The sequence below is a fragment of the Scatophagus argus genome, chromosome 23 (genome assembly GCF_020382885.2).
Source record: "Scatophagus argus isolate fScaArg1 chromosome 23, fScaArg1.pri, whole genome shotgun sequence".
Classification (NCBI taxonomy): Eukaryota; Metazoa; Chordata; class Actinopteri; family Scatophagidae; genus Scatophagus; species Scatophagus argus.
In genome coordinates this window covers 15194805-15219451 of record NC_058515.1, presented here as the reverse complement: position 1 = coordinate 15219451, position 24647 = coordinate 15194805, and the positions used below count along the sequence as shown (strand labels likewise).

At 48.9% G+C, this 24647-nt stretch overlaps 4 protein-coding genes and 1 long non-coding RNA gene across 14 annotated transcripts in view; 4 read left to right on the top strand and 1 right to left on the bottom strand.

Moving 5' to 3' along the window:
- Positions 1–1401: 1401 nt before the first annotated feature.
- On the bottom strand, positions 1402–7148 carry LOC124054298 (steroid 17-alpha-hydroxylase/17,20 lyase). Its single transcript, XM_046380131.1, has 9 exons — positions 6845–7148; positions 6437–6557; positions 6177–6315; positions 4019–4248; positions 3787–3873; positions 3057–3272; positions 2710–2879; positions 2468–2571; positions 1402–2371 (listed from the first exon to the last, which is right to left on the bottom strand). Exons 1-9 carry the CDS (start codon positions 7084–7086, stop codon positions 2106–2108), a joined length of 1575 nt encoding a protein of 524 aa, XP_046236087.1. The 5' UTR covers positions 7087–7148; the 3' UTR covers positions 1402–2105.
- On the top strand, positions 2348–3209 carry LOC124054337. The gene is made up of 3 exons (XR_006842350.1): positions 2348–2589; positions 2699–2792; positions 3072–3209. It is a non-coding gene; the product is annotated as an uncharacterized LOC124054337 (long non-coding RNA).
- On the top strand, positions 4979–22502 carry LOC124054282 (F-box only protein 41-like). 8 transcript variants are annotated; one of them, XM_046380082.1, is made up of 19 exons: positions 6216–6352; positions 7913–8019; positions 16055–16229; positions 16557–17087; positions 17208–17287; positions 17936–18008; positions 18139–18336; positions 18454–18518; positions 18688–18845; positions 18947–19170; positions 19402–19517; positions 19866–20018; positions 20089–20184; positions 20483–20601; positions 20726–20884; positions 20977–21092; positions 21350–21388; positions 22080–22185; positions 22402–22502. In XM_046380082.1, exons 3-18 carry the CDS (start codon positions 16077–16079, stop codon positions 22101–22103), a joined length of 2304 nt encoding a protein of 767 aa, XP_046236038.1. In that variant the 5' UTR covers positions 6216–6352; positions 7913–8019; positions 16055–16076; the 3' UTR covers positions 22104–22185; positions 22402–22502. The 8 variants fall into 8 exon arrangements, with proteins under 8 accessions (XP_046236039.1, XP_046236038.1, XP_046236037.1 ...); XM_046380081.1 differs by having other exon boundaries at positions 22368–22502; XM_046380083.1 differs by lacking the exons at positions 6216–6352; positions 22080–22185; positions 22402–22502 and adding an exon at positions 4979–5157 and having other exon boundaries at positions 21350–22078.
- On the top strand, positions 11093–12681 carry LOC124055047 (early growth response protein 1-like). The gene is made up of 2 exons (XM_046381642.1): positions 11093–11219; positions 11489–12681. The coding sequence occupies exons 1-2, from the start codon at positions 11093–11095 to the stop codon at positions 12679–12681; spliced, it is 1320 nt and encodes a 439-aa protein (XP_046237598.1).
- LOC124054318 (ceramide-1-phosphate transfer protein-like) overlaps positions 22374–24647 on the top strand; it is a 25531-nt gene continuing 23257 nt past the window's right edge. For all 3 annotated transcript variants that reach the window (XM_046380185.1, XM_046380186.1, XM_046380187.1), the window contains exons 1-6: positions 22374–22502; positions 22883–22947; positions 23294–23475; positions 23754–23925; positions 24013–24209; positions 24382–24634. In XM_046380185.1, coding sequence (XP_046236141.1) covers positions 22412–22502; positions 22883–22947; positions 23294–23475; positions 23754–23925; positions 24013–24209; positions 24382–24610 — 936 coding nt within the window. In that variant the 5' untranslated portion in view covers positions 22374–22411 and the 3' untranslated portion in view covers positions 24611–24634. The remainder of the gene's footprint in view (positions 22503–22882; positions 22948–23293; positions 23476–23753; positions 23926–24012; positions 24210–24381; positions 24635–24647) is intronic.

Below are 24647 nucleotides of genomic sequence, written 5' to 3'. Positions count from 1 at the left end.
CCGACTGCAGTACAATTGTCTAAAAGCTGTAACTACCTTTAATAAGCCCTCATATTTCTTTAAAAGTAAAGGTTATGGACTTTGGGAACTTCTGTTGCAGCAAAAATGTGTTAATCAACCGGTTCTAATGATCATTTCCTCCATACGTAAACAAAACTGAAGCTGAGTGCACAAACAAATCACATATAGAGACTGTTTTCACCAGCTTGCACAGTTGGTATCATACACATATCATACACTATTTTTATCTTCTGACTGTCAGCACCAGCTGACTGAGACTGGAACAGACCTGGTCCAGCTTGGTATGGTTGTCATCTCTGCCCAAATCAGATTCATCACCAGCTCAACAGTTCTAATTAAAGACATATAGAGAGACAGATGGACGATCTCCAAATTAAAATGATTTCCCTCACATTGATATCTGCTGCCAGTTGATGAACTCTTTATACTGTGAAACAGCTGCAGAAAATTTTGATTTGGTCACCAAAGTCAAGAACAAAATACTAAGACTTTTACAGATTGCTGGAGACAAATGGTGGAGGTCACAGGTACTGAAGCACTTCCTTTCGTGTAGAAATAACTGCATCACAAGTCTGAATGGTGCATCATGGTGCGGATATCCAGGATGAAAATGGAAATCTGTCATGAGGTCATGCTGCAGAAGTTCTTCTGTGGTGTGAACTTTCATTGGTTTAGTCATCGTGTGCACTTCAGCTATCAGACACAGGGCCGAGGAGACATTAAACTGGTTCAAAATTTAATGTGAAAAGGCCCATTTGCATTCAGAAACCATGCACAAGGTCGAGTTGTTTACCTTCAGCTGTAGCTTAAAGGAGACATATTTTTGAGATCTCCTGGGATGAGAGATAAACACTGGAGCATCAGCCTTCTATAGAAAACCAATCCTGATTGAAATGTGAAACCAGTCAAAGTTTTAGACAACTGTCGATTTTGGCCTCGTTCAGTGTTTACCATTTTGGCTCTTTGATCAGCTTTCATCTGTTCCATGAGGAGCAGCTTCACCTGTGGTGTTTGAAAAAGTTATTTAATTTACTGAAACGTCCGTATGTTGCTCCTATTGTCGGACCTTCATCTCTTCTCTGCTGTCCTTCCTGTTTGCATGAGGTTTCTGTCAGAGGAGTCGAAGGAGGCAGTGAAGAGATTATCTTTAAAGTCCCTTACTATTATGATAATAACAATGCTAATTATTAGTACTACTAAATTAATAGTGTGTGTGTATGTGTGGATGTATGTGTGTGACTTAACTAAACCAGCCTGTTCTAAAAGTGTGTGAAGATATACTAAATAAAACCGTCAAATCAACCACTCGTCTGTCTCTGTTCAAACAGCAGAACCACATTTAGCTGATACTGATAATGAAAACAAAACGCCATCACCGCACTGAGTTGATCTGTTATTTATTGGTTAAAAAACAGTAATGGTGACAAATTATATTGACTTACACCTCAACTCTCTGTCAAAAGATTGCTAAATTTGAAATATTCATTCATAAAAAACAGAAACCCATTAAGGAGAAATGAAAAAAAACTCACCTTCCATCTACTGAACACTTTATATATAGTTCCTGTTGTAAATGGCTTAAACCTTGAATTTTGTTGTTTGTTTTTGAATAAGCTAGCATAGCATTTGCTTGTGGCTGCAAAGTTGGTGAAGCTGGAGCAATGTAGCTGCAAGCGAGCGTAACACTACCTTTTGATGCTAATCTGCTTGTACTGTAAAACTTGTCAAGGTTTTTGCTAGCCAACTGACTTTAACTTGCACAATTAGCCATGTATCTCATATAGCTTTTCTTTACACTGAATGGGAAAGATTTTATAGATCAAATTTAGCTAACATTGTCTAGCTGTGACAAAATTATCTTTGCATTGTATGTATTTTAATGTCATCACAGCTGCTACGGGGAGCTGTTAGCTAACTCTGCATGTTGTAAATAGTAATTGTTGTGACAGACAAGAGGATATAAAGACAACATCATAACGTTTGTTTTTTTACTTGTGTAAAACGTTAGCGAAACAACAAAAATTGTATTTTTGCATTCCTCTCCACTCTTGCCATTCAGCTTGACTATAAGTCCTACACCCTTTTCATTTTGCCGTGCCCTCCCATCCGGCCCTTGGGGTGACGATGACCTTGTAACGTAATGGCTGCCAGACCACGCCCAGCTGCCCCTGCAGGTTAGGTGGGGGAGCCCCGTCTGGCAGCCTGAAACTCATTCGCTGCAGCAGGGAGGACAGGAAAAGGAAGAGCTCCAGTCTGGCTAATGATTCACCGACGCAGACTCGAGGTCCCGCCCCGAACGGAAGGAAGCAGGAGGGTGTGACCCGCTGGCCATGGTCGTCAAGGAAACGATCTGGAAAGGCAGGAAAACAAGTGCTGGGTTCATGTGCTCTTTTGGAATTTCAGTATATTTCCGAGGTGGTTGCGTTTGTGTTTGTGTGTGTTTTACCTGGGTTGAACAGGTCGGGTTTGTCCCAGTGTTGGGGGTCGTGATGAATCGACCACATGTTGACCAAGACACGAGTCCCACGACGGACAGGATGACCTCCAATACTGCAGGAGAGGGAGAGGGTTTGTGTGCATATGTTTAACATTGCTGCACCCACCAATTATCTTTAGTATTGATTGATCTGTTGATTAAGTTCTTGAGTCACTGTTATGTCTATAAATCGTATTTCAGGGCAGGCCAACCTGCTGTCAGTCATGGCGGTGTGTGGGATCAGCACAGGGCTAACTGGACGGATCCTCATCCCCTCGTTGATGACACAGTCCAGGTACGGCAGCCGGCTGCGGTCGGACACACACACCGGGCGCTCACTTCCCACGTGCTCGTCTAGCTCCTTCTGCACGCGCTCCTGGACCTGCAGGGCGCAGGGCACAGTGGCCAGTCAGTGTTCAGCTTATTTCAGCAGCACTGGACTTATTAGGTAAACACCTAATACTGCCAGCTTCAGTGGAAGCACACTTTTATTTACTGTAAAACTTTAAAACTGGTGACCCAAAACATGATTTTCACACTAGCATTAATACCTCCATACCTCTGGATGGTGCAGCAGATAGGCCAGGATCCACAGCAGTGTGGTGGATGTCGTCTCAACTCCGGCCCCAAAAGCCTCCGCCGCAGTCATCAGGACATGGTCATCTGTTATCCTCTCATCCTCCGACCCAGACGGTTTCGGACCCCGGCCGCTGTCCATTTGGCCCTTTATCAAGGCATCCAGAAGATCATGGGGGTCACCGTCACTCAGTGATGCCTGAACACGGGTCACAGATGTGGTGTGGGTTTCTGTGAGCAGTTCATCTTGGAGTTTTAATGAGTCTGTCCTGATTTCAGATCAGTTTTCAAAATGTTTTCTTGTTTGACGAGTTAATATTTGTTCAAAACTTTATTATCTTGTTTGAAATGTTAGCTCTTTGAAATGTGAGCAAGCTGTGTTTTATAGTATCTTACAAGTGCCACAAGATGGCAGTAAGTGCATTTAAAGTACTGTGTGGGAATGGTACAAATAATGAATTTTCAAGAACATGTTCCTGTAAATATTTCACAATAAAAGCATTAAGAAGTTAAAGCCTGTCTCTAATACAAGCCTTCTTCAGATAAAGGCCTGCAGCGACTGTCTGAGGAAATACTGCATTTGTGTTCCGGAGAAGATTACTCAGTATTGTTTAGATTCTAATTACCTCATGGCATCTCCACTAGTGTCACCCTCAGGAGAAACTGCAGTTTTAGTTCCATTCAAGGGGATTCAATGCCTCACGGTAGCCTACCTTGTGCTCTTCCAGTTTGTGTGACAGCAGTCGGTCTCTGACGGTGATACACTCCTTCAGCTTACTGAGACTCTTGTTAGGAAAGACCTGAGGGACTAAGACTGTTATTGTGCATGTAGTTTGTTCTTGTAGCTTTATCAGGACACGATACATGAACATTTTTGGAGAATGGAGTGTGAATGTATCCATTTGTCAGTTTGAGGGTTTAGAATCAGGTTTAGGTTGGACATACCTTCATCCAGGGGTAAATGTCCACCAGTCCTCCTCTGGTGATTGTCTGCACGATCCCGTCATTGTATCGAATCACCTCCTGCAGCTCAGCATCGCCATGGCAATAGGTGGCACTGAACACCAGTGTGCACACAACATTGGTGACGGCCCTTGTCACCGCGGGAGATGGGTCAAAACCACGCGACCCGTTGGACAAGAGCTCAGCACACAGACAGTCCACTGCAGACAGAACTGGAGAGGGAAATGACATGGAGTATACAGCTTTCACAGTGTGACAGCTGCTTTGGAACATGATGTATGTGGAAGCTGCTGAAGACTTGGAAGACTGGGGGAGAAACTGGGGAAATGAACCACTGACATGTGCCAGATTCGCTCTAGACCATTTTTTAAAAGGTTATGCCAAAGAGTGAAACTTTAATATTTGATTTTGTATTATTTTTTATTTCAGTCTTCTCTTTTTAAACAAGAAAATTGACTAATAATTGCTTGAATTGCATTTAAATTATTTGTAAAATTGGAAATAATGAACCCAACACTCGGCACAATAAAGTGCATTTAAGTTTGTCTCTGCAATGCACATGTAAAAATATTTCACATGGACACCGGAAAAAAAGAAAAGAAAATATTGTGTGACATTGACTGACGACAAATCATCCATTGGTGGTCTTCATCAGGTGAAGGTAGTGGAAGTGGGTAATTATCAATATGTAATCAGCAAAAATCAATATTTTTTAATAGCTCATCATTTTTACATAAAAATAATATCCTTTCCCTCCAAACATTTAATTGTTTTAAAGTCAAAGTCTGTCACCTTAAATAAAGATTTTTAAACACGAAAAAGCTCAGGAGAATTTTTTTAATTTATATTTATATTATAGTTTATATTTTTAAATGAATATCTAAAATGAACTTCAGAGAATGAATTTCATGAAATTTGCCGGCTGCTTCAAATTACGTACAACCACCTGTGGATGTTTTTTGTAACTGCATCTATTTTAAATAAAGGTTTATTTTGAAAAATGGAAAGCTGCGTTCACGTCAGCAACAGGCCGCGATTCAAATCAAAATGGCGCCCACTTTTCTCCCGCGTGCTGCGAGCTGTACAAACGCAGCGAGACGCCGAGCTTCCACCTGGCTGAGGTAAACAATGAGACAAAGCTGTTTTATTATCACTGCGTTGGTTTTGTTTTGACTGAAATCACGACATCAAGATGAAACTAGATTTGGTGTTTCAAAGGATGGGGAGGTGTCTAATTAGTGACGGGGAACAGGAAAGCACTTGATGACGCGACAAAGATGTGGACGTTTGAATGTTTTAATGGAGTTTCTGTCTGAATGGTGTAAACGAGCAGATAAAACTTGGAAAAATGTCAGCATATCCGTGCGCGTTTTAGTTTAAGGTTGTGTGTGTTTACGTTTGTTTGTTTAATTGGCTCATCTCAGTCACCTGTGCGCTCGGGTTCACGCACTGGTTTCCATGGTGACGTCTTTTTAAATGCCTTTTTCATGTCTTTTCATGAGAAGGGCTGAACATAACATGAAACTTTAACTGTGTGAAAACTATGGATGATTTGAAAGAGATTAATTCATATGAGAAAGTCCTCATTTTTTTCTTGAATTTCCCTTGGGATCAATAAAGTATCTATCTATCTATCTATCTATCTATCTATCTATCTATCTATCTGTGGATGTGTTAAAGTCTGAATGATGTTTTGTGTGAATGTTTGAGGGGCTTAGGAGAGGTTGAAGATGAGTGTGTTTGGATGGTTTTCCCCATTGACTTACATATGAACAAACTTTGAAATAAATAAAGTTGAATAAATAATAAAGTTGAGCAAGTTTTCATGGGATTTGAAAGTTGAACGATGGGGAACATCTCGTTCGAGTTTCTTGCTCGATCTTTGAATGAGTAGTGAAGACTTGAAAATGTCGGCTTGGTGCTGGTTTTAAATGCGGTTGTGTTGACTCTCCATAGTAATTCATCAGATTGTATTATCTGTCGTCATTTGGTGCGTGATGTGTTCAGTGCCTGTAGGTGTGACGGGGAAAACTGGCTTGTCCTCTGAAGGTGAAAGGATGATGACTGTTGGGTGTGTTTGTCTTCAGGAGACTGAGCGATTGCCACTGAAAGCTAAAGCAAATGGATGGACGCAGAGTACCGATGTCCTGCAGTCTGCTGGTTCCTTCTCCAAACAGAGTGAAGGAGTTGTGGACGAGGCGGCGGTGAGACTTCCAGAGAGGAGAGTAGTCTGCAAAGGCGATGTCTTTACCTCCTCTGGTCAACAGGTTGGTGGTCACCTGCGCAGGAGACCGCCGAGGACGAATGAACATACAAGTAAGCACAGCACAGCACAGCTTCACCACCTTTGACTCAAACCTCCACCGGGTGTGTCTCTGCATGTCTCTCTGCGTGTCTCACCATGCTCGGCCGTCCGGCGAAGTCCCTCCCTCTCTGCAGGAGGACCTCTCTGGCGTGCTGATGGTTGTTGACCACCACAGTGTAGTGGGGACCCGCGTACAGAGCAAACAGAGAACCGTACCTGAAACACACATCACGGAACCAAATACACTAAAACAGTACTGTGTAGTAGTGTGTACTACACGAGTTTCTCGTCCGTCGGGACTTCTCTGCTGTTCTTACAGCAACAGATGAGATTGTCACACATTATGTAATAAACTCAATTATTTTATGATCTCTTTAATATTGTAGCTGTGGTAGTAGTAAAACGAGTTATTTTAGTAGTACTACTTCTTGCACAAATGATTGGACCTTTTAAAGGACAGTAGAAAACAACGGTAAACCTGTGATGAGGTTCAGCGTTCTCACCTGTGGGCCAGCTGCATGAAGAGGAGGTGAGGAGGCAGGCCTCCACCCAGCCAGGGGAGGCTGCCCAGGATGGGGAGCCACGGCAGGCAGGGGATGGCCGCCCGAGGTTTGGTTTCAGAAATGGACCGGTTGGCGACGAGGAGGACGACCACTGCCAGAACAATGAAGAAGACGAGGAGGAAGTGCAGGAGGGAGAGAGGAAAGAGGAAGGTGGACAGAGAGGAGAGGAGATGCGTGAACATGGCTCTGATGGAGTGAAGAGTGAGGCTGAAGAGTCCCTGGTTTTAGTCCCTATCACATGGAGAGACCTTGGACAGGTCAAAGGTGTGTGTGTGTGTGTGTGTGTGTGTGTGTGTGTGTGTTGTTACTGTGTGAGTGTGTCCTCACCCTGAACGTGTGTGTGTGTGTGTTATTTGATTGATTCTGCTTTCAGCTGAGAAATGAGTGAAGGCTCAGCACCTGAGCGTAGACTGGCTGAACCGACCCTGTCAGGATCCGGCAGCCCGGCAGACACCAGCAGGGCCGAGAACTGGACCTGATTCACCACATGGACTCTGTAACTCTTCAGAGAAAGTCTCTCAGGAATTTCTCTTCAGCACTTAGTGTGTATGTGTGTGTGTGTTTATCTTGGTCAACCAACCTTGGCGTTATCAGGCTGCATGTCACTGGTTGTCGTGGCAACCTTAAATGAGCGAGAGAGCACGTCAGACGCTTCAGTTTCCTTCAGGCAAACACGAAGGGGAGACTCTGATTCTTAAACTCTGTGTTGTTTATCAAGTTTTCCTCTGAAATGTGCAAATGTGTTAAGTAGCATAAAATGGAAATATTTAATCAACAAAAACATGTCAAAACTTTGAGTAAATCTACTGAGTGTGCCGTCATAACGTTTGGGGGCTCCCCACAGACACGTTTAAGAAATAACAGTCTGAGCCGGATGAAAAAACTGAACCCTACATTTCCCATGATGCAACTCCAGTGCAACATTCACCAGTCAACCTGTCAGATAGACGACCACGGCTTTCAAACTCCGCTCCTCCGCTTCATAACGCAGGCTTTCTGTTTTTGAAGTTGTAGGGTTCAAACGGAGACGGAGATGGCGCCGTGATGACATCACTGCTACATCATCTGGGCCGCTTCCTCCTCCCAGTCACAGACGGCGTAGCTGTTTTCTCCAGGTGAGTAAGACTGACCAGTGCTACCACACTGTTCTTCATGCATTAATCAGTGGAAGGCAACTTCTCCGTCGTGGAAAAATAATGTTACGAATCTGACAAATGCATGTACATCAAATCCACTAATTAACTAACTAATATTTCTGAGAAGATGGAGGTTACCCCCTGCAGTCAGTATTCTTGAGCAGCATCTAGTGGACATTAGTGGAACTGCAGTGTGAAACATTCTGATGAACACCGTTACTCCAGCCGTTGGTGGTCTTGATGCAGTGTGGGTAATGTAGGCTTGGGGTTTTGCCAAGGAAGAAGAATGTGTGGAATAAAAACTTCAGGTCTGTCTTGCTCTGCTGCAGTGATGTTGACCCTGTTCAACTGTGACGGTGTTAGAGCAGCTACACGTTAAACTGGTGCGCTACTTTTCACGGCCGGTTTATGCGACAGATGAACAAAGAGTGCGTCAGTGGCTGAAGACGACAGAAGCTGAAGGCAAGAGAGTTTCTGATGCTACAACACGTTAATGTGGCTGTGTGTGTTATTTGTAACAGGTGGAGGGAACAGAAGGTGGCACAGCACCATGGCAACCGTCTCTCTCTTACCTCAACAACCCCCCCCGCACACACACACACACACACACACACACAAACACTAATCATCCCCGCATCTCGATATAGTCGGCTCACACGCTCATGCGAGAGGAGTTTCTGTCTTCTGCGTCGTCATCCGTCGGTCAGCAGCCTGATTGCTCACGTGGTTATTTTTGTGACTGCGGGTGCAAACGCAAACGTAAGCAGCACCCGACCACGGCTGCTGAAGAGGGGAGCGGTATCAGTACACAGGTACAGAGCACCTGAAATATTCGTGTACAGTCAGTGCTTACAGCTGCACTTCCTCTGTTGACCACTAGATGCTGCTCAAAACCACTCTGTGTTGATGTAAACAGTAAGCCCCTCCCCCTCATGTTAGCAAATAAAAGCTCAAAGGTCACATCAAATAAATATTTCCTGAAGATTGTTTCTGTTGTTTTAGGTAGTTCTTACCATGCTGATGTTCGAGTGTTTGTTTTTCTGATCAGCTGAGTTTTAAAAAGCTAGATGATGCTATTTACAAAACAGGGCTGAAACGTCATGATTGACAAGTGAGCACAGCTTCTGATTGGCTCAGACGGGTGTGTGGGTGGGAACTGGTACCACCGTCAAGTCAACACTTTGGTTTATGGACAAATACCTGCAAAACCATTGAGATTCCCATCAGCCTCAGCTGGGCTTTGTGTTTCCTGCTTATTAGCAAATGTTATCCTGCCAACATGGTGAACGTGGTTAGCGTTACACCTACTAGACATCAGGATGTTACCAAAATGGGGGCAGCCGTGGCCTCGAGGTTGGAGAAGCGGCTTGTGATCGGAGGGTCACCGTTTCGATTCCCCCACCGGACGGGCAGGAAAAATTTGGGTGTGGTGGAGTGATTAATGCGATAAAATGCTCCCCCCCTTCATTAGCCGGCTGATGTGCCCTTGAGCAAGGCACTTAACCCCCCAATATGCTCCCCGGGCGCTTGATGCTGCCCACTGCTCCTGTGTGTGTTTCACTGCATGTAATTTGCCGGGTGTTGCATGTGTGTGTTCAACTAAGGATGGGTCAAATGCAGAAGACGAATTCAGTGTGTGTGTGTAAAAATATATATACTGTCAATAAAGTTATTCTTCTTCTTAGCATGCTGATGCTTAGCCTTTAGCCTCACAGAGCTGCCATTATGTCTGTGGACTGTTAAACATTTTCACCTTTATCTATGACGAGCTGCCTGCAAAATGGAAATGCTACTGAAGTAAAAGCGTGTGAACAGACCTTAATGTTCATTCTGCTGCTAATAATGCAGTCAGTTTCATGTAAAATTGCAACGACAATAACAGAAGGTCGAGAAGCAGCTTCTATTTCTGACTGCTTCTGATATAACTTCTCCCGTTTCCATGGCGACAGCGGCTGATGTGCAGGAATGTCACCTGTGGACAGTAATATGTAACCACCAGAGCCTGTGGAGCAGAGCTGGTTGCGTTCACCAGCAAAATGTCCCCTGGTTACGACCCGTCTCATCCTGCGTTTATTTATGAGCGTGACATGATGGAATACATGGCTGCAAAATCAAATGTCCCAGCATGCTTTGCTGAGGCATCTTCCACCCCAAATGTGCTAAAATATTTTTGCTACTGCACGTTTTCCTCCCGTCTTTGAGTGTGCAAACCATGTCATAGAATGGTTTAGCGAACAGGCGTGCAGGCAAATGATCTGTTCATGGAAACTGCTGAGTCATTTTTAAAAAGGAAATGGCACGAAAATGTGTTTGTGTGGATTGTACAAATGACCCCGATAACACCACGGGGACTTTATTTCTTATTTCTGCCTTGTAGACAAAGTGCAGCAGTCAGTCCCTCTGTGGTCCGCCTGCGCGGCTACACTCGGGGCAAACTGTCCCACGGCGACGCCTCATATGAGCTGTTTAGAAATGCGTCAATAACAACGACTGGGACGCATCTCTCTCTGTTCTTGTCTCTCCATCCTCTGCTGCATCCCTGCACTCATCCATCCTTCCTGTCCTCCACCTCCCTCCCTGTATGGACCCAGCAGCTTGTATAATCCCTCCCAGCCGCTCCGTTGCCGCAGTGGAGGAAACCCCTCTCTCCCCTCGTGTCTACGTCTCTCTCCCGCCTGTCCTTTTATGGTATGGGGATACCCGCCGTCACAGCCGGATGCAGCCCATGTTTGGGCAGCTACGAAGTTCGCGGCGGGGGGAATCCCTCGTGCCGGTGCCGACCAATAAGACCAGCACGGGAGTTACCTAGGAGACGGAGAGTATAAAACGGGCAGCGAGCAGAGGGAACCCAGCATCCTCAGCATCACCGAGCGGACTAACGGAACACACCGACAGCTCCGGTCACGGATTTAATAACGAGATCTTTTAACGCCGCGAGGGAATCCCCGTCCCGACCGAGCAGCGTCAGTCAGTTTATCCACCTGACACCGTCCGGTGAAACGTTTGCTACACTTCCACGCACAAGCAGCAGCCGCCCGCTAGAGTTCACGCAATGCTTCTGGAGCGCGAGGACAGCTTCATGTCGGAGTTTGAGGACGCGTGCAGCGCCTGGGTGGACAGTGTGGGCTCGAGCCCCAGCGACGGAGCAGACTCTGACGTGGGATCACCTTTCTGCCAAGGTGTGTGTGTTCATCGATAACAGATCAATAACAGCAGGCTGTGTGTCCGGTGTTTGATGGTTAATTTGATGTGCATGTGTTACGTAACTGATGCGCACGCTTCCAGCACAGTAACAGTAATGACAGCTCACAGTGCAGCGCGGTGCAGTCGTATGCAGGCTGCAGCAGCATCTTCACTTCATATTGATTTTCACTGTGTAGGCAGCTGCCCACTGAACAGGGATTATGCAATGACAATAACACCCCCTCCCTCTCTTCTCTCCCCTCAGTTTTCTCTCCGGGAACTGACGCCTCTGACTCAGATTTCTTCTCCGACTTCAGCGACTGCTCCTCGGACACGCTCTCGCCCTCCCTCGGCTACACCGGCAGCTTCTTCACCGAGCCGGAGCCGACATCGGCAGCAGCGGGGCTCAGCAGCACCGCGGACGCGATCCTCAACATGATAACAGAGATCGTCGGGATCTGCACCGAGATGGAGCAGCAGGGCGACAGCAGCCCATCCCCCGCAGCCGCAGCCTCCACCTCGCCCCCGGTCTTCGCTCCATCTCCTTGCGTGGCTCCCAGCTCTGACCTGAGCGTCTGTCCGCCGCTGGCCGCAGCCCAGCAGCTGCCCCCGGTCCCCGTTTCACAGCCGGTGGTGGTCAAGAGCGAGTTTGTGACCTCGAGCTGCAGCAGCGGGTGTGGACAGTCTTCAGTGGTCGGGAACGACGCTTCATGCCCGGCCAGCGCGGACTCCCTCCTCCCGCTGCCGGCTCTGGAGCAACAGGTGGATGTGGCTGATTTCATCGACTCCCTGCTGAGCTCCGAGGCCGGCCAGGGCGAGTTGAAGCCCGGCTGTGAGGTGAAGCAGGAGCCGCTGGGGCTGGAGGACTGGCTGAAAAGTTTGGCGGCTGCACCGGTGACCGGGGGAGACCCCACCAGCTACGTCATCAGTAGACCTGTAGTCAAGACGGAGCTCGTGCAGAGCGGGAGCAACCTGCTCTTCTCCCCCTCCACCCTCCCCTCCACCCTGGACGCCCAGCTCCTCTCCTCCCTCCTGCAGGGCGCGCTCCCGATCGTGAACATCAACAGTGTGCACGCGGCAGGAGCCGCCAAACTGCCGCGAGGGGGCAGAAGAGCCGCCGCCAAGAGCGGCCCCAAAGTGAAGCCCTTCCCCTGCTCCGTGCAGGGCTGCGAGCGCCGCTTCTCGCGCTCGGACGAGCTCAACAGGCACGTGCGCATCCACACGGGACAGAAGCCCTTCCAGTGCACCATCTGCGCGCGCAGCTTCAGCCGCAGCGACCACCTGACCACGCACACGCGCACGCACACGGGGGAAAAGCCTTTCTCGTGCGATGTGTGCGGCAAACGCTTCGCGCGCAGCGACGAGAGAAAGAGGCACGGGCGCGTGCACGTCAAGCAGCAGTTGCGCGCGCAGATGATGGCCGCCTACTCCCTGGCGTTGAACGCGCCGGGCGTGTGAACAGCTGCGTGTGGTTGGCCGCCGAGGCCGTTGTGGAGAAAAGTTAAAGCTTCAGGATTTTAACCGGAAAGCGTCAGAGATGCGTCTCCATGTGACGTCACACTAAGGGCGACTTTGGCTGAAGAGGAGAAGGTGTTTAAAGGTGTTCAGAGGACTCTGAAGTCCACATTGTGGCTCCTGTCATGAAGCTGGTTACTGCAGGAGGACTGTGGGGGAGGGGGGGATTCACAGCTGATGAAGAGGATTCGGTCAGGAAGGTGGATGAAAAGACTTCCTGATGGTGCTCAGTTCTGGTCCTGGACCAGCGGGCTCAGCTCCTGCTCTGAACCGCTGGCTGTGTGTTAAGAAGCTTCTTGTTGCTTGTGACTGACTGTGCGAACCGAAGACCCTGCTGTGCTCCACATCATCACCTGTGGATGGACTTTAAAGGAGCAGTCCGTACAACCGAGGGAAAGTTTTGCTTGTAAATATCGATCTTTGACATTTCTGCATGAGGACGTGAACAGTGAAGAAACTGTGAAAATGTTGACGTCAGAATGTCGTGATTCTGTTTCCTGTTTTGACTCCAATATTTTTGACATCGTTGTTTGTAAAATATCTCTATTTTTCTACATTGTTTGTCTACCTCTCAGTGTCTCTGTTTTACAACCAGAGTGTATATATTTATAGTGCGCAGCCCACATTTCTATTCTATGGCAGTTACGTGTGCGATGATGTCACTTTTCTATGAAACGGCTGTAAATCCTGTCCAGACGCTTTTCAATCAGACGTGTCAGTGCGGGTTGAAGCTCCGGCGTTGGTGCGAGGCTCAGGCCGAGTTGCACTGATGCATTGTGGGATGGCACACGTGGCTGTGCAGGTTAATGTGCCCTGGTTCTGCATGGTGGCTGCTGTCAATAAACAAACAAACAAAGAGCAACGTGGAGTCCAGTCTGTTTCCTCAGCTTCAACTGATTTCGGTGAACTTTCTGTTCCGTTCGTCAACAGGCTGCTGTTGCCAGGCAACGACTTCATCAACAGTCGTTCTGTTGCCACGGTAACAGCAGCCCCAAAGCCTCGAGTTTCATCCAGCTTTCACAGTGAAGACTCCCATGGGTTTATTATAATCATCGAATCTCACACGCAGACACGAGCCGAAGTACTTTGGGACTTCCTGTCCGTGGCTCTCACGCGTCGCTAATCTTTAGCTTAACCTCTACAGAAGGCTCGTTAGTTTCTACAAACCGCTGCTTCCTTCACAGGAGGAAACGGTGCATTTCTCTGGGACTACTTTCAGTGGCGGATTGGTTTATGTCGTGACGTCGTGTGTGTGTGTGTGTTGGACTGATGGAGAGACACACAAATGGTGACTGTTAGGAGATAAATTCACTGTTAACATGGAAAAAACCCATAAAATATGATCAGATATTTACACACACACACACACACACACACACACACACACACACACACACTCTGTACGGCAGCGTTAAAGTCAGTTGCTCTCTACGGCCTCTTGGCGCCCTCCAGTGGTCGTGAAGGAACACTACGGCTCCCTGATGAAGCAGTATTCCCCGGTGGAATGGAAGTACAGTTACTCGGTTACTGCACAGCTGTGAGGTGTTTGGACCATTTTGTACTTGAGATAAACATTTTTATTCCACTTCATTAGCCTGCTTCAGTTCCGTTTTACAGTGTTTATCCAAGTGTGTGTGTGTGTGTGTGTGTGTGTGTGTGTGTGGTAAAGTGAAGCATGTTGTTGACGTACTGAAAACTCTCCTGCTCCGTGAGTACTTTCACTGTGAATACTTCAGGATTTGAATGCAGGACCTTGACTGGTATCGCAGTATTTCCACCGTGCGGTGCTGGTACTTTAACTTGCTCCGCCATCATCTCCACATCAGGACCCGCACGTCACGCGGCGTGTACGTCAGCAGCAGCAGCGGCGACACGCCAAGGGGAGGGGGCGCGTGGGGCGGCGGTTGGAACATACATGCATGCGAAACACACACACGCGACGTTTCCCGCCGCTGCTCCTGCACGAGACCGACACCGTACGTTCGATTGGACCGATCGATCCGCCGCCGCACGAGGATGGATTCCTGAGCGGGAAACGAGGAAACCATGGCAACGCGTTTTAGCTGACGCACCGACAGATCACCGTTCGGCACAGGTGAGAGAGCCGCTGATGAAGTGCAGGTCGACAGCCTCGTGAGAGGCTCCTGGCTCAGCTGATGACTTCCCGTCAGGGTTTCAGTTGATTCTGTCGGGACTCAGCCACGCAGCTGAAGAGTTTGTTTTGTAAAAACAGATGAATGTTTATCTGAAAATGAATAAATAAAAGACATGTGATCGAAGACAGTAAATGAAAGTCTTTTTGTGGACATCCTGTGTGGTGAGCACGTGCGTTCAGGTTTTAACCGTTTTAACCGTTGAATCTGTTTCACCATAAGCGTGTTGTCAGCATGCTAACACATGCTAATTAGCGCCCGAGCCGATTAGTCGATCAGTCGATTGAAGTTCGTCTCCAGCTTATTTTGGTAGTCGATGAATTGTTTCGGTCAGATGTCAGGATTTGCTGCTTCTCTTTGTCGTCTTTGGGTTTGGGACAACAGGAGCGGTCCGAAGACGCCGCTTTGGGTTCAGCAACGCCCTGATTGCACCTTTCTGTTGACCCAAAGTTTCCTCCTGTGGGACGGCTGGTAGTGAAGGCAGTTGTTAGCTGCAGCTCCGGCTGATGCTGGATGGCGAGTCAGGAGTTCATCACGACGGCTGCTGAGGCGCTTCACACGCCGTAAACACGTCAGGCGTTGGACTTTGTCGTCCTGTGGACTTCACACCTGAGGTCTGAAGTCCCACCTGAGCAGCTCACGAGGGGCTGGAGAGCCGAGGGGGGTGGAGCCACAACGTGGAGTCGGGTCTTTCTTCCTGCTCACCCATCCATGACTCACATTCCTCTGCATGGGGTTGACCCGAGGACACACACACACACACACACTCTGGGGGTTGGAAGATGCATGCTTCACTTGGCAACTAGCCTCACACACACATGTCCCACTAATGTCAGCTCCAACAGGCGTGTGTGTGTGTGTGTGTGTGTGTGTGTGTGAGAGAGTGATGACACACACACACACACATTTGGCTGAAGCTTGGCTGTTTTTAATCTACAGATTTCAAGTCTCATTAAATTTTCATCTCCACACAATCAATTATGTAGTGCACACACACACACACTGACCCAGTTTTTATTCCTTCTTGAGGACTGTGTGTGTGTGTGTGTGTGTGTGTGTGTGTGTGCGCAGCAGGAACACACACACACACAAGGTCTTTCTGTGCCATCAGCTGTGGTCACTCTGTCTGCTGCTCTCTGAGCTGCTCCTGTTTTGTCTTCCAGGCCTGCAGCTCCGTGGTGAAGCATGTCGTCCTCCTCCTCCTCGTCCTCCTCCTCCTCAGAGCTGCCCTACTTTTGTCCTCGCTGTGGGGACGGCTTTCGTTTCTCGTCTGTACCTGAGCTCCGGGCTCACCTGGTCATCCGGCACACCTACGAGACGCTGCTGGTGCTGTCGCAGGTAACTCGTTCGTGAGATTATTTTCATTAACCGTCAATGTGTTGATCGACTCGTTTGGTTCATAGAATTTCAGAAACCAGTTAGAAACGTCCAGAAGCTGAGGCGAAGTCTTCACGCTTCGTTTGTCTGACCAGCGGCCTCAAACGTTCAGTTTAATGTTGCGTGTGGCAAAGAGACGCCACACGTTTGAGACGCTGAAGCCTCGAAGCTGACAATTTGGCGATTTCCTCTGGAAAAGCGACCCAGTCGGATCGCTGATCGCCTCTCTGTGATGTTGTGCCGTTTGAAATGCTGCTCTGACCGGAGCAAATTATTGTGACACCTCAGGCTCGGGTCAGAAGCTCCAGACCCGGCGCTCTCCTCCCGCTGCCCGGCCAAGCTGCGTCCCGGACACAGAGCCGTCCTCTGGCCGTGGACACCCGCTCCCTGCCGCTGACCTGCCTGGACCTCGCCTCACCCGCCGCCTCCATGCAGCTGCTCGGGGACACGTTCAGCCCCTGCCACCGCTCCGTCCCCTCTTCTGCGGGACGTCCGGAGGAGCCCTCCACCGCCCTGGCCCTCCCCGGCTCTCTGCAGCCTCATCCCGGGAAGGCCCTCGGTGACGCGGCGGTCCGGCTGGGCCTGGAGTTGGGGCTGTCGGTGGGCATCGGGCTGGAGGAGAGGCTCGGGTTGGGGCTGGATCATAAAATCGCACGGACGTTTGCGGAGGTGGAGGAGCGGGTGAACCGGCGCGTGAGCCGACTGAAGGCGGAGCTTCAGAGGAGGGAGGCGGAGCTGGAGCTGCGGAGGCGAGATGAGGAGCGGCTGAGGAGTGAGAAACAGGAAGTGGAGGAGAGGGCAGCCTACCTGTCCAGACAGGTGGGTGGGGCTGATGTGACCACAGCCGTTTCACCTCTTTTTGCCAACACGACTTCAATGTTTCTGAAGACGTTTCGCAGTTTTATTTTGAAAGATTTAGTGTTGTTTGCTTTCTGTCAGGTGTCTGCTGCCGTGGAGATGATGGAGCAGCTGAAGAAAGATCTGGAAGGAAAGGAGAGAGAGCTGCGAGAACGACAGCAGTTAGTATCACGCGGTTAGCCGAGCGTGTGAAAGAGCGTCTCAAAACTGATCCGGGATCAGCACACACACACAAACGTTCTGCAAACGAGCTTCTGTCTGCTCAGGATGTGCTGACCTCAGAAACACAACATGATGCAGACACCGAGACAACGTCACGTTTAGTCTGCATCACTGGACACACACACACACACACACACACACACACACGCACACACACACACACACGCTCTCACACACACACACGCACACACACACACACACACGCACACACACACACACACACGCTCTCACACACACACACACACGCTCTCTCACACACACACACACACACACACACACACACACACACACACTCAGCTGTGCTTCGCTGTGGTGACAAATGTAAGATGACAGTGAGGCACTGCTGCCCCGAGGGTGTGTGTGTGTGTGTGTGTGTGTGCGTGTGCTGGTAAGGTCAGTCACTCTGTTTGTGTGGCTTCATGTATCTGCTTATCGTTGTTGATTTTCCATGTTTTCTGTTTTTGCATGTTTTTATGTGACTCATCAGCGCCGACGGTTATTTCCTGTCTTAATTAAAGAACATGTAAACAAATCCTACACACATCCGATCAGTCCTGTGTGTGTGTGTGTGTGTGTGTGTTTCACAGGGAGATGGTGGACATCGAGTGTTTCCTGAGGGACACGGCAGAGAAGGAGGCCGAGGCCAAATGCCGACTGCAGGTGACGCTGATCACCTCCTTCAGTTTCCTCCTCTGAGAAACGTCCGCTTCACGCTTTCCAAACGCGTTAAGTGACAGTCAGGCTGTTAGCCGTAACGTGTGTGTGTGTGTGTGTGTTCGTTCATTCCCAGGTGTTCATCGAGACGCTGCTGGAGCGAGCCGACCTCGCGGAGAGACAGTTACTGCTGCTCACCACGCACACGCACCACGGCCGCAGGTACGCGCACGCAGAGGGAGACGCACCTGTACCTGGCCGAGGAGGACGCAGTCTGGACGGCAGCACGGATGACATCATCGCAAACAAGATGCGGGAAACCATCGGCAACCGGGTGAGAGCACCTGAGCACGAGTTCCTCCTGATTTCCTGCTCTTTTGTCGACTCGTCCTCCTTCTCTAAAGTCTCATTTCCTCTTGTCTTCCTCCTCCTCCTCCTCCTCCTGCTTCAGAGGAGTTACAGCGTTTCAGGCTCCTACAGACTGGGAGAGCAGCTGCGTAGCCAACATCCCTACAGGTACCTGAACGCATCAGAATGGTGACTCAGACTCCAGGGTTGGGGGTCCCAGAAAGTGTTTCTGAGCGTCACGAGCTGTTGATTACATCCCTGACGACGAGACATTCGGCTTCATTTCCCTCCGCGTTTGTCTGTCAGCCTCACGTCCTTCTGTTCTTCTTGTTTCCAGGTTTGGCGAGGGAGGAAGTGGGAGAACGTGGACCAAAAGAAACCATCGTCACCACAGCACTGAGGAGGAGGAGGAGGAGGAGGAAGAGGAGGAAGCATTCTGGAGTTGTGCTGAGATGAGGAGACTTGATTTTGCCAAGACACACACACCTGGTTCAGGTACACTCAGTTTGTTAACTGTTTGTTAACACTTCCTGTGGCTCCTTCACAATAAAAGCCAGGATTTCTTTTTTCTCCTTCTCTTTGTTCCTCCCTTGCAGAAACCCCCTCCTCCTTCTGCTCCACTCCCACCCGTTGTCATAGCGACAAACATCTGGGGGCGGACGCCCTGAGGCTGAGGGCGGGGCTTTTCTGCGTGTTTCCATATTTGGACGTACACTCCTTGCTGTGTGCGGCTGAGGTGTGCTCTGATTGGCGGTTTGTTGCTCGGCACCCGGCGGTTTGGATGCGCCTCCGGCTGGAGAACGCCAGGGTGTCGGCTGAGGCAAGGGAGCCTTCATCATCTTCATCAAAATGTTATCATTAGACTGTGACTGATGTGGACGTCTTTGTTGTCCTGGTCTGGACAGTCTGGTTGTTAAAGTTATCGACTTCGTCATCTTCATCGTATCTTCCTTATTTAAAGAGAAGATGAGGATTAAAGGGTATTTGTTGGGGACTATTTCCAGTGGCGGATTAATCCACATTTTGCATGTTCCTTTGTATGTGTGTGTAGTTCCTGAGCACCCTGTCTCAGTGGTGCACTCAGACGCAGTCGGTGGTTCTCAACAACCTGAAGCCTCGAAGCAGACGAGCCGACGAGTCGCGAGAGGATTACCACAAGAACACTCGGTAACACACAAACCTTCGTCTCTCAGCGTTTGTGAGGACCCTCAACCAAACCCCATAACCCTAAACCTGATTATAACCTGAGCCTCGCAACAGCCCTTTGAAATTATGAGCACCGGCCGTGTTGTCCTCACAAAGCTAGCAAAACACACACACACACACGCCTTTCAGGGATTAAGTGTGGCACACAGTGAAAAAGCTTCTTTGATCTCTTTTACATTGGAAAAACAAATCAAAACACTCGTGTTGCCACGGCAACAGTCCTGCTGTCAGAACCGATCACAGGAGGAAGGAAAACGCACCTGATGATGAAGTTGACATGAGCGTATGTGTGTGTGTTTCCTGTCTCAGAGGCAGCCTGGAGCCCGGGGTGGAGGCCCTGCTGCGGTCAGCAGGGGGCAGCCTGCTCCACCTGTCTGTCTCTCAGTGTCCTCACATCCTCACAGACAGGACGCTGTGGCTCGCCAGCTGCTACTGCAGGAACCTGCGGACGCTCACATACAGGTGAGTCCGTGTACCTGTCCGCTCACCTGTCTACATGCCCGTCTGCTTACCTGTCTGCTTGTGCCTGCAGGAGTTCGTCAGATCCTCTCAGTCAGGAGGTTCTCTGGGCCCTGGGTGCAGGCTGCAGGAACATCATCGGCCTGCAGGTGGCGCCAGCTCACCCTTGGTGAGTGCACACATACTGATTGCACTTCAGAGTACGTCCTCATTTAAAACAGGATCTTTGTCTCTCCGGTTTGGCTCTTTATCCAGACCTAAATGGTATTCAGTTTCAGCTGGCTGAAGCAAATCTAATACAACAGCTCGTAATAAGTCCAGCCTTCATGAAGGTTCATAACCGAATGAGTTTTACCTCATTGGACCAAATAAACTGATTAAATGTGAACATGAAACAACTCTAAAGCTGTTCTCGACTTTACGTCCGCCCCCCTCCTTTTTCCTTCCTCTCTCTCAACGTCCTGCAGCCAACAACCCACTCGTTTTGGAAACCATTGCCTGCAGACGATTGGTCGATGCTGGCCACACCTCCGCTCAGTCAGTGTGGGCGGGGCCAGCTGTGGGACTCAGGGATTGGTTGCTTTGGGTGAGTCACAGTGCAGTGATCTTTGTTGTACTTTAAAATGATTTGACTGTGATTTGATTTGAAGATGATGAACTGTGTGTGAACCTGTGTGTGTGTGTGTGTGTGTGTGTGCGCACACGTGCAGTGCGTAGCTGCGCTGAGCTGCAGGTGTTGGTGCTGGAGCGTATTACCGACCTCGGCCTGCAGGTGGCGACAGAGCTGTGTAAAGCAGGACTGAGGAGTCTGGAAACGCTGATCCTGACGCACACACCTGTGAGCGGTCAGGCCATCCTGCATTTCCACAGTGAGACCTGCTACCTGTCCTCTCAGCACAAACTCATCTTCATCACCACCCTCATGTCAGTGGTCACCGCAGCGTCGTCTGTGTCTCTGCAGGTGTGTGTGCTAACGTCAGAGCTATCAGGGTCGTGGTTTCTGTGGCGGACTACTTTGAAGAACCGGACACTCAGGAAGCTCAACATCTGTTTGGAGAAATTCTCGCCACACTGAAGGTGAGTGTGTGTGTGTGAAGGTCTCTGATTGGCTGGCAGACGTCTGTGAAAACCACATACCTCAGTTTCAACAGATTAAACTTTGGGTCACCATAGCAACGGCAATGATGCTGCAGTGAGACAAACGTAATGCAAAAAAATCTCAGAAATATTTTAGATTATAAACAGGGCCGGACTGGGATGACCATGATGTGTTATTATTATGGGGTCATTAAAGGTGTGTGTGTGTGTGTGTGTGTGTGTGTGTGTTTTCTCAGGTTCTTCAGAAGCGTCCTGGACTGTGTGATGTCTTGCAGGTCCAAGTGGAAGGGTTCTGCTGACCTCAACACACACACGCACACACGCACACACACACACACACACACACAAACCTTCAAGGTGAACACGTCCAACAGATCTCATCAGTTAACTACAGCCTTTATTCAAACTTTATTTCTCTGAAATCTCTCACTTTTTCTACCACATTTAAGTCTTTTTTTGCACTGTATAAAGAAAACCGTGAACTCAAACCTTCACCAAATCTTTTATTCTCCTGTAAGATTCTGTATTTTGGACCAAACCTGAACCTTGAGAAAACCTTGAATTTATCTGTAAGTCTCTCTTTGTCCAGCTTTGCTTTTACCTGCATCCCCTTCAGGTGTTAACATGAAGGTCCAGCCAACAGTATTAGCAATAAGGATGTTCAGAAAATCCTCGTATTCCACCTTAAAAAGCCATAATTGTTGTACTGAAGTGATCGATTCTGTGAAAGCGTTTTCCTTCAGCGTCACACTGAAAATAAGCACAAGAACACACACACATTAATACTGTAGATTTGCACAAGATTCACTGACTCATAACCAAAGACATCAATCAATCAGCCAATCAATCAGATGTGTTGGAGCTGTCGATGGAAAAGCCAATCCCTCACGTGTCTTTCAACATCTTTATTGAACTTAAAGGTGCTACGTGTGTCGTTTTACCATCAATAAATCGCTTTCTCGCCAGTTTCGACGTCCTCCGTGTCATTAATGAACCACCAGCTCCATCACTTTTACTGAACCCGACAGGCAGGGGGCGCTGTTCTCCACAAACTCACCAGACACTCAGCCAGGTAGGTGTGTGTGTGAGAGACAGAGAGATAACACGGGTGAGGACGAAGGTCGCGTGCAAAGGTCGTCCTCAGTTGTGTTTGTACTTCCTGTACCTGTGGGAGTGAGCGATCAAATGACCTTTAACCCCAGCAAGAGAGAGGGACAGCTTGTAAACAGCAATGTGTGTATGGTTTGGCTGGAGGAGTTGAAGGGAAAGTGTGTGTGTGTGTGTTTAGTGTCGTCACCATGGTCTTCCTCAGACGGACTCTGCTGCGTCGCTGCCTGCTGCTGTCGGCCATATTGGCTCTGCTCCTCTTCAGCAGCTCCTTCTGGTTACGTGAGTTCCTCCGTCACTGTCCGGTGTGGCCGAATGTCGGCCATGTTGGCTCTGTCTCTCTCACCCTCATTGGCTCAGCCAGTCCTGTTACTGTTTGGTTATTCTGACTTTTTTTTTTTGGCACAGAGTTTTATTCATGATCGCCCCCTAGTGGTGATTACATGTAGGGCTTCCTCTTTTATACTAATTACTTAAATCTACAAATAACAAAATGTGCTTTAATGGTGGATACCCTCAAACAAATTAAATGCAGTCAAATTATGTTAAACAAAGTGACCCATGATGAGTATTGTTCTGTGGGTGTCCGGGAGGTTTTGGTTTTTAAAGGAAAACAAAGAATTAGACAAAAATTGTGCCAAGTTTTGTATTTGTCTCTGCAGCTCAAGGTGGAGTCGCAGACTGTGGCAGCGCCGGGCAGCCATGTTTGACTTTTAACCACCAAACGGTAGGAGTAACACTCACACGCCTGAATCTCTATCCTTGTGGGGACAGGGATAAAACACAGCCTCATCATGTTTCACCTTTCAGCTTTTTGAAAAGGAACAAGTAAAACGTCTTTGCTGTCTGTCTAAACTTTACTAAAGTGTCTCCACTCCTGAGGTGTAAAACCCTCAGAGACAGAAGTACGAGTGCTCGTAAAATGGACTTGAAAAATAAAGTTCATGCACAACGTCACAGTGTGGGCAATGAAATCAGTCCCGATCACTTCAGGGAATAAAGAAGTTGGTCTGCTGAGCTGAACAGTGTTTAGTTGGTCTGCATGAAAACCTCTCCTTCATTTATTCTTTCAGCCTGAGCCTCCATTGGCCCCCATTGACTGGGCGGAGCCTGGTGGAGCCCCGCCCCTCCTCCAGGAGTGTCCTGGCCAATCATTTCAGGCCTGGCGTCTTCTGCAGTACTTACAGTCCAGCCTGGCGGACGCTGACGACGTCCTGCTGGAGCCGTACCTACAGAGCTGGGATCAGCTCCTCAGGTATGCACACAAACTGCTGTAAAGAGTTCAACATTTAAGATGTTCAGAATGAAGCTAAAGTTAGCTTAAACTCTGATAGCATCCATGACAACGAATGATCCAGTCCTGAACCCCCACAAACAAGCACAGTGACAGCAGCCTTGGACACTTGGACGCTGTTGGGTAGTAAGTGCGTTAGCCGCTCTTGCTAACGTCAGCAGTCTAAAATGTTTTTATTTGACACTCGGTTCGCAGTGGAAGTGGAAGACTGACATGTTTGTCCCTTCTGTCTCTGCCAGTTTCATGGAGTCTCTTGGGTCGATGGTCAGTTTCTTTTCTCAGAAGGTGGAGGAAAAGGTTGTGCTGATCCGACAGCTTTCGCTCAAACACAGTATGGGGGATCATGGGGGACGCGGTCCACCTGATCTCGCTGGACTACAAAGTCCAGCATCATTTGGACTCAAAACTGGGGTAAGCCTGAAAAGAAGGGCCACGAAATCAAGGCTGGATGATTACTAATCTGTCATCTAATACGCTGCTGATTTTCTTCCTCGTGAGGCCTATCGGTCGATTCGATCCATGGTGGAGGCGGAGCTAAAGGCGGGCATCGTCGACTTCACGCGTCGTACAGATTCGGGCTGCAGGACGCTGCTGCGGCTGCATCGATCTTTGCTGTGGTTGGAGCTGATGTTGGAGGGTTTGGCTGAGGGGCCGGACACAGACGGACAATACAAAACACCTGGAGAGCTGAGCAGGTAACTAGCTCATTATTGATGGGCCGCGATGTGTTCAAGGAGCAGTCACACAATGGGACAGGGGAGCAACGTCTGTTCTAACTGCTCAGCTGAATTATCCAGAACGTGATCACAACATACAGTAACATGACAGATTTACCCATAAACGTTCAGTCTGATTTTCTCCCCTCAGGGACGCCTACAAGGTGGCGTTGGCCCCCCACCACCCCTGGGTGCTCCGACAGGCTGCAGAGTTTGTCTTCCTCGCCCTCCCAGACAGACAGTACTTCCTGCAGCTGGTGTGTGTGCGTAACCAGCAGGAGGCCACGCCCGTCCTGCACATCATCATCCACGCCCTGAAGCTCGTGCACACACAAACCCAGCGAATCCTGGCCGAACACGGCATGCTGGAGCTGCCCTGACCGACACGCCTCGACACGCTGACTGTACGTACAAAGA

Coding starts and splice junctions, on each gene's coding strand:
- LOC124054298 (XM_046380131.1), bottom strand. CDS start 7,086: ATGTTCACGCATCTCCTCTCCTCTCTGTCCACCTTCCTCTTTCCTCTC. Junction 2,572..2,709: donor ACCGCCATGACTGACAGCAG/GTTGGCCTGCCC, acceptor CCTCTCCTGCAG/TATTGGAGGTCATCCTGTCC. Junction 2,372..2,467: donor ACCCGACCTGTTCAACCCAG/GTAAAACACACA, acceptor CTGCCTTTCCAG/ATCGTTTCCTTGACGACCAT.
- LOC124055047 (XM_046381642.1), top strand. CDS start 11,093: ATGCTTCTGGAGCGCGAGGACAGCTTCATGTCGGAGTTTGAGGACGCG. Junction 11,220..11,488: donor GGGATCACCTTTCTGCCAAG/GTGTGTGTGTTC, acceptor CTCTCCCCTCAG/TTTTCTCTCCGGGAACTGAC.
- LOC124054282 (XM_046380082.1), top strand. CDS start 16,077: ATGTCGTCCTCCTCCTCCTCGTCCTCCTCCTCCTCAGAGCTGCCCTAC. Junction 17,088..17,207: donor CAGCCTACCTGTCCAGACAG/GTGGGTGGGGCT, acceptor GCTTTCTGTCAG/GTGTCTGCTGCCGTGGAGAT. Junction 18,846..18,946: donor GACACACACACCTGGTTCAG/GTACACTCAGTT, acceptor CCTCCCTTGCAG/AAACCCCCTCCTCCTTCTGC.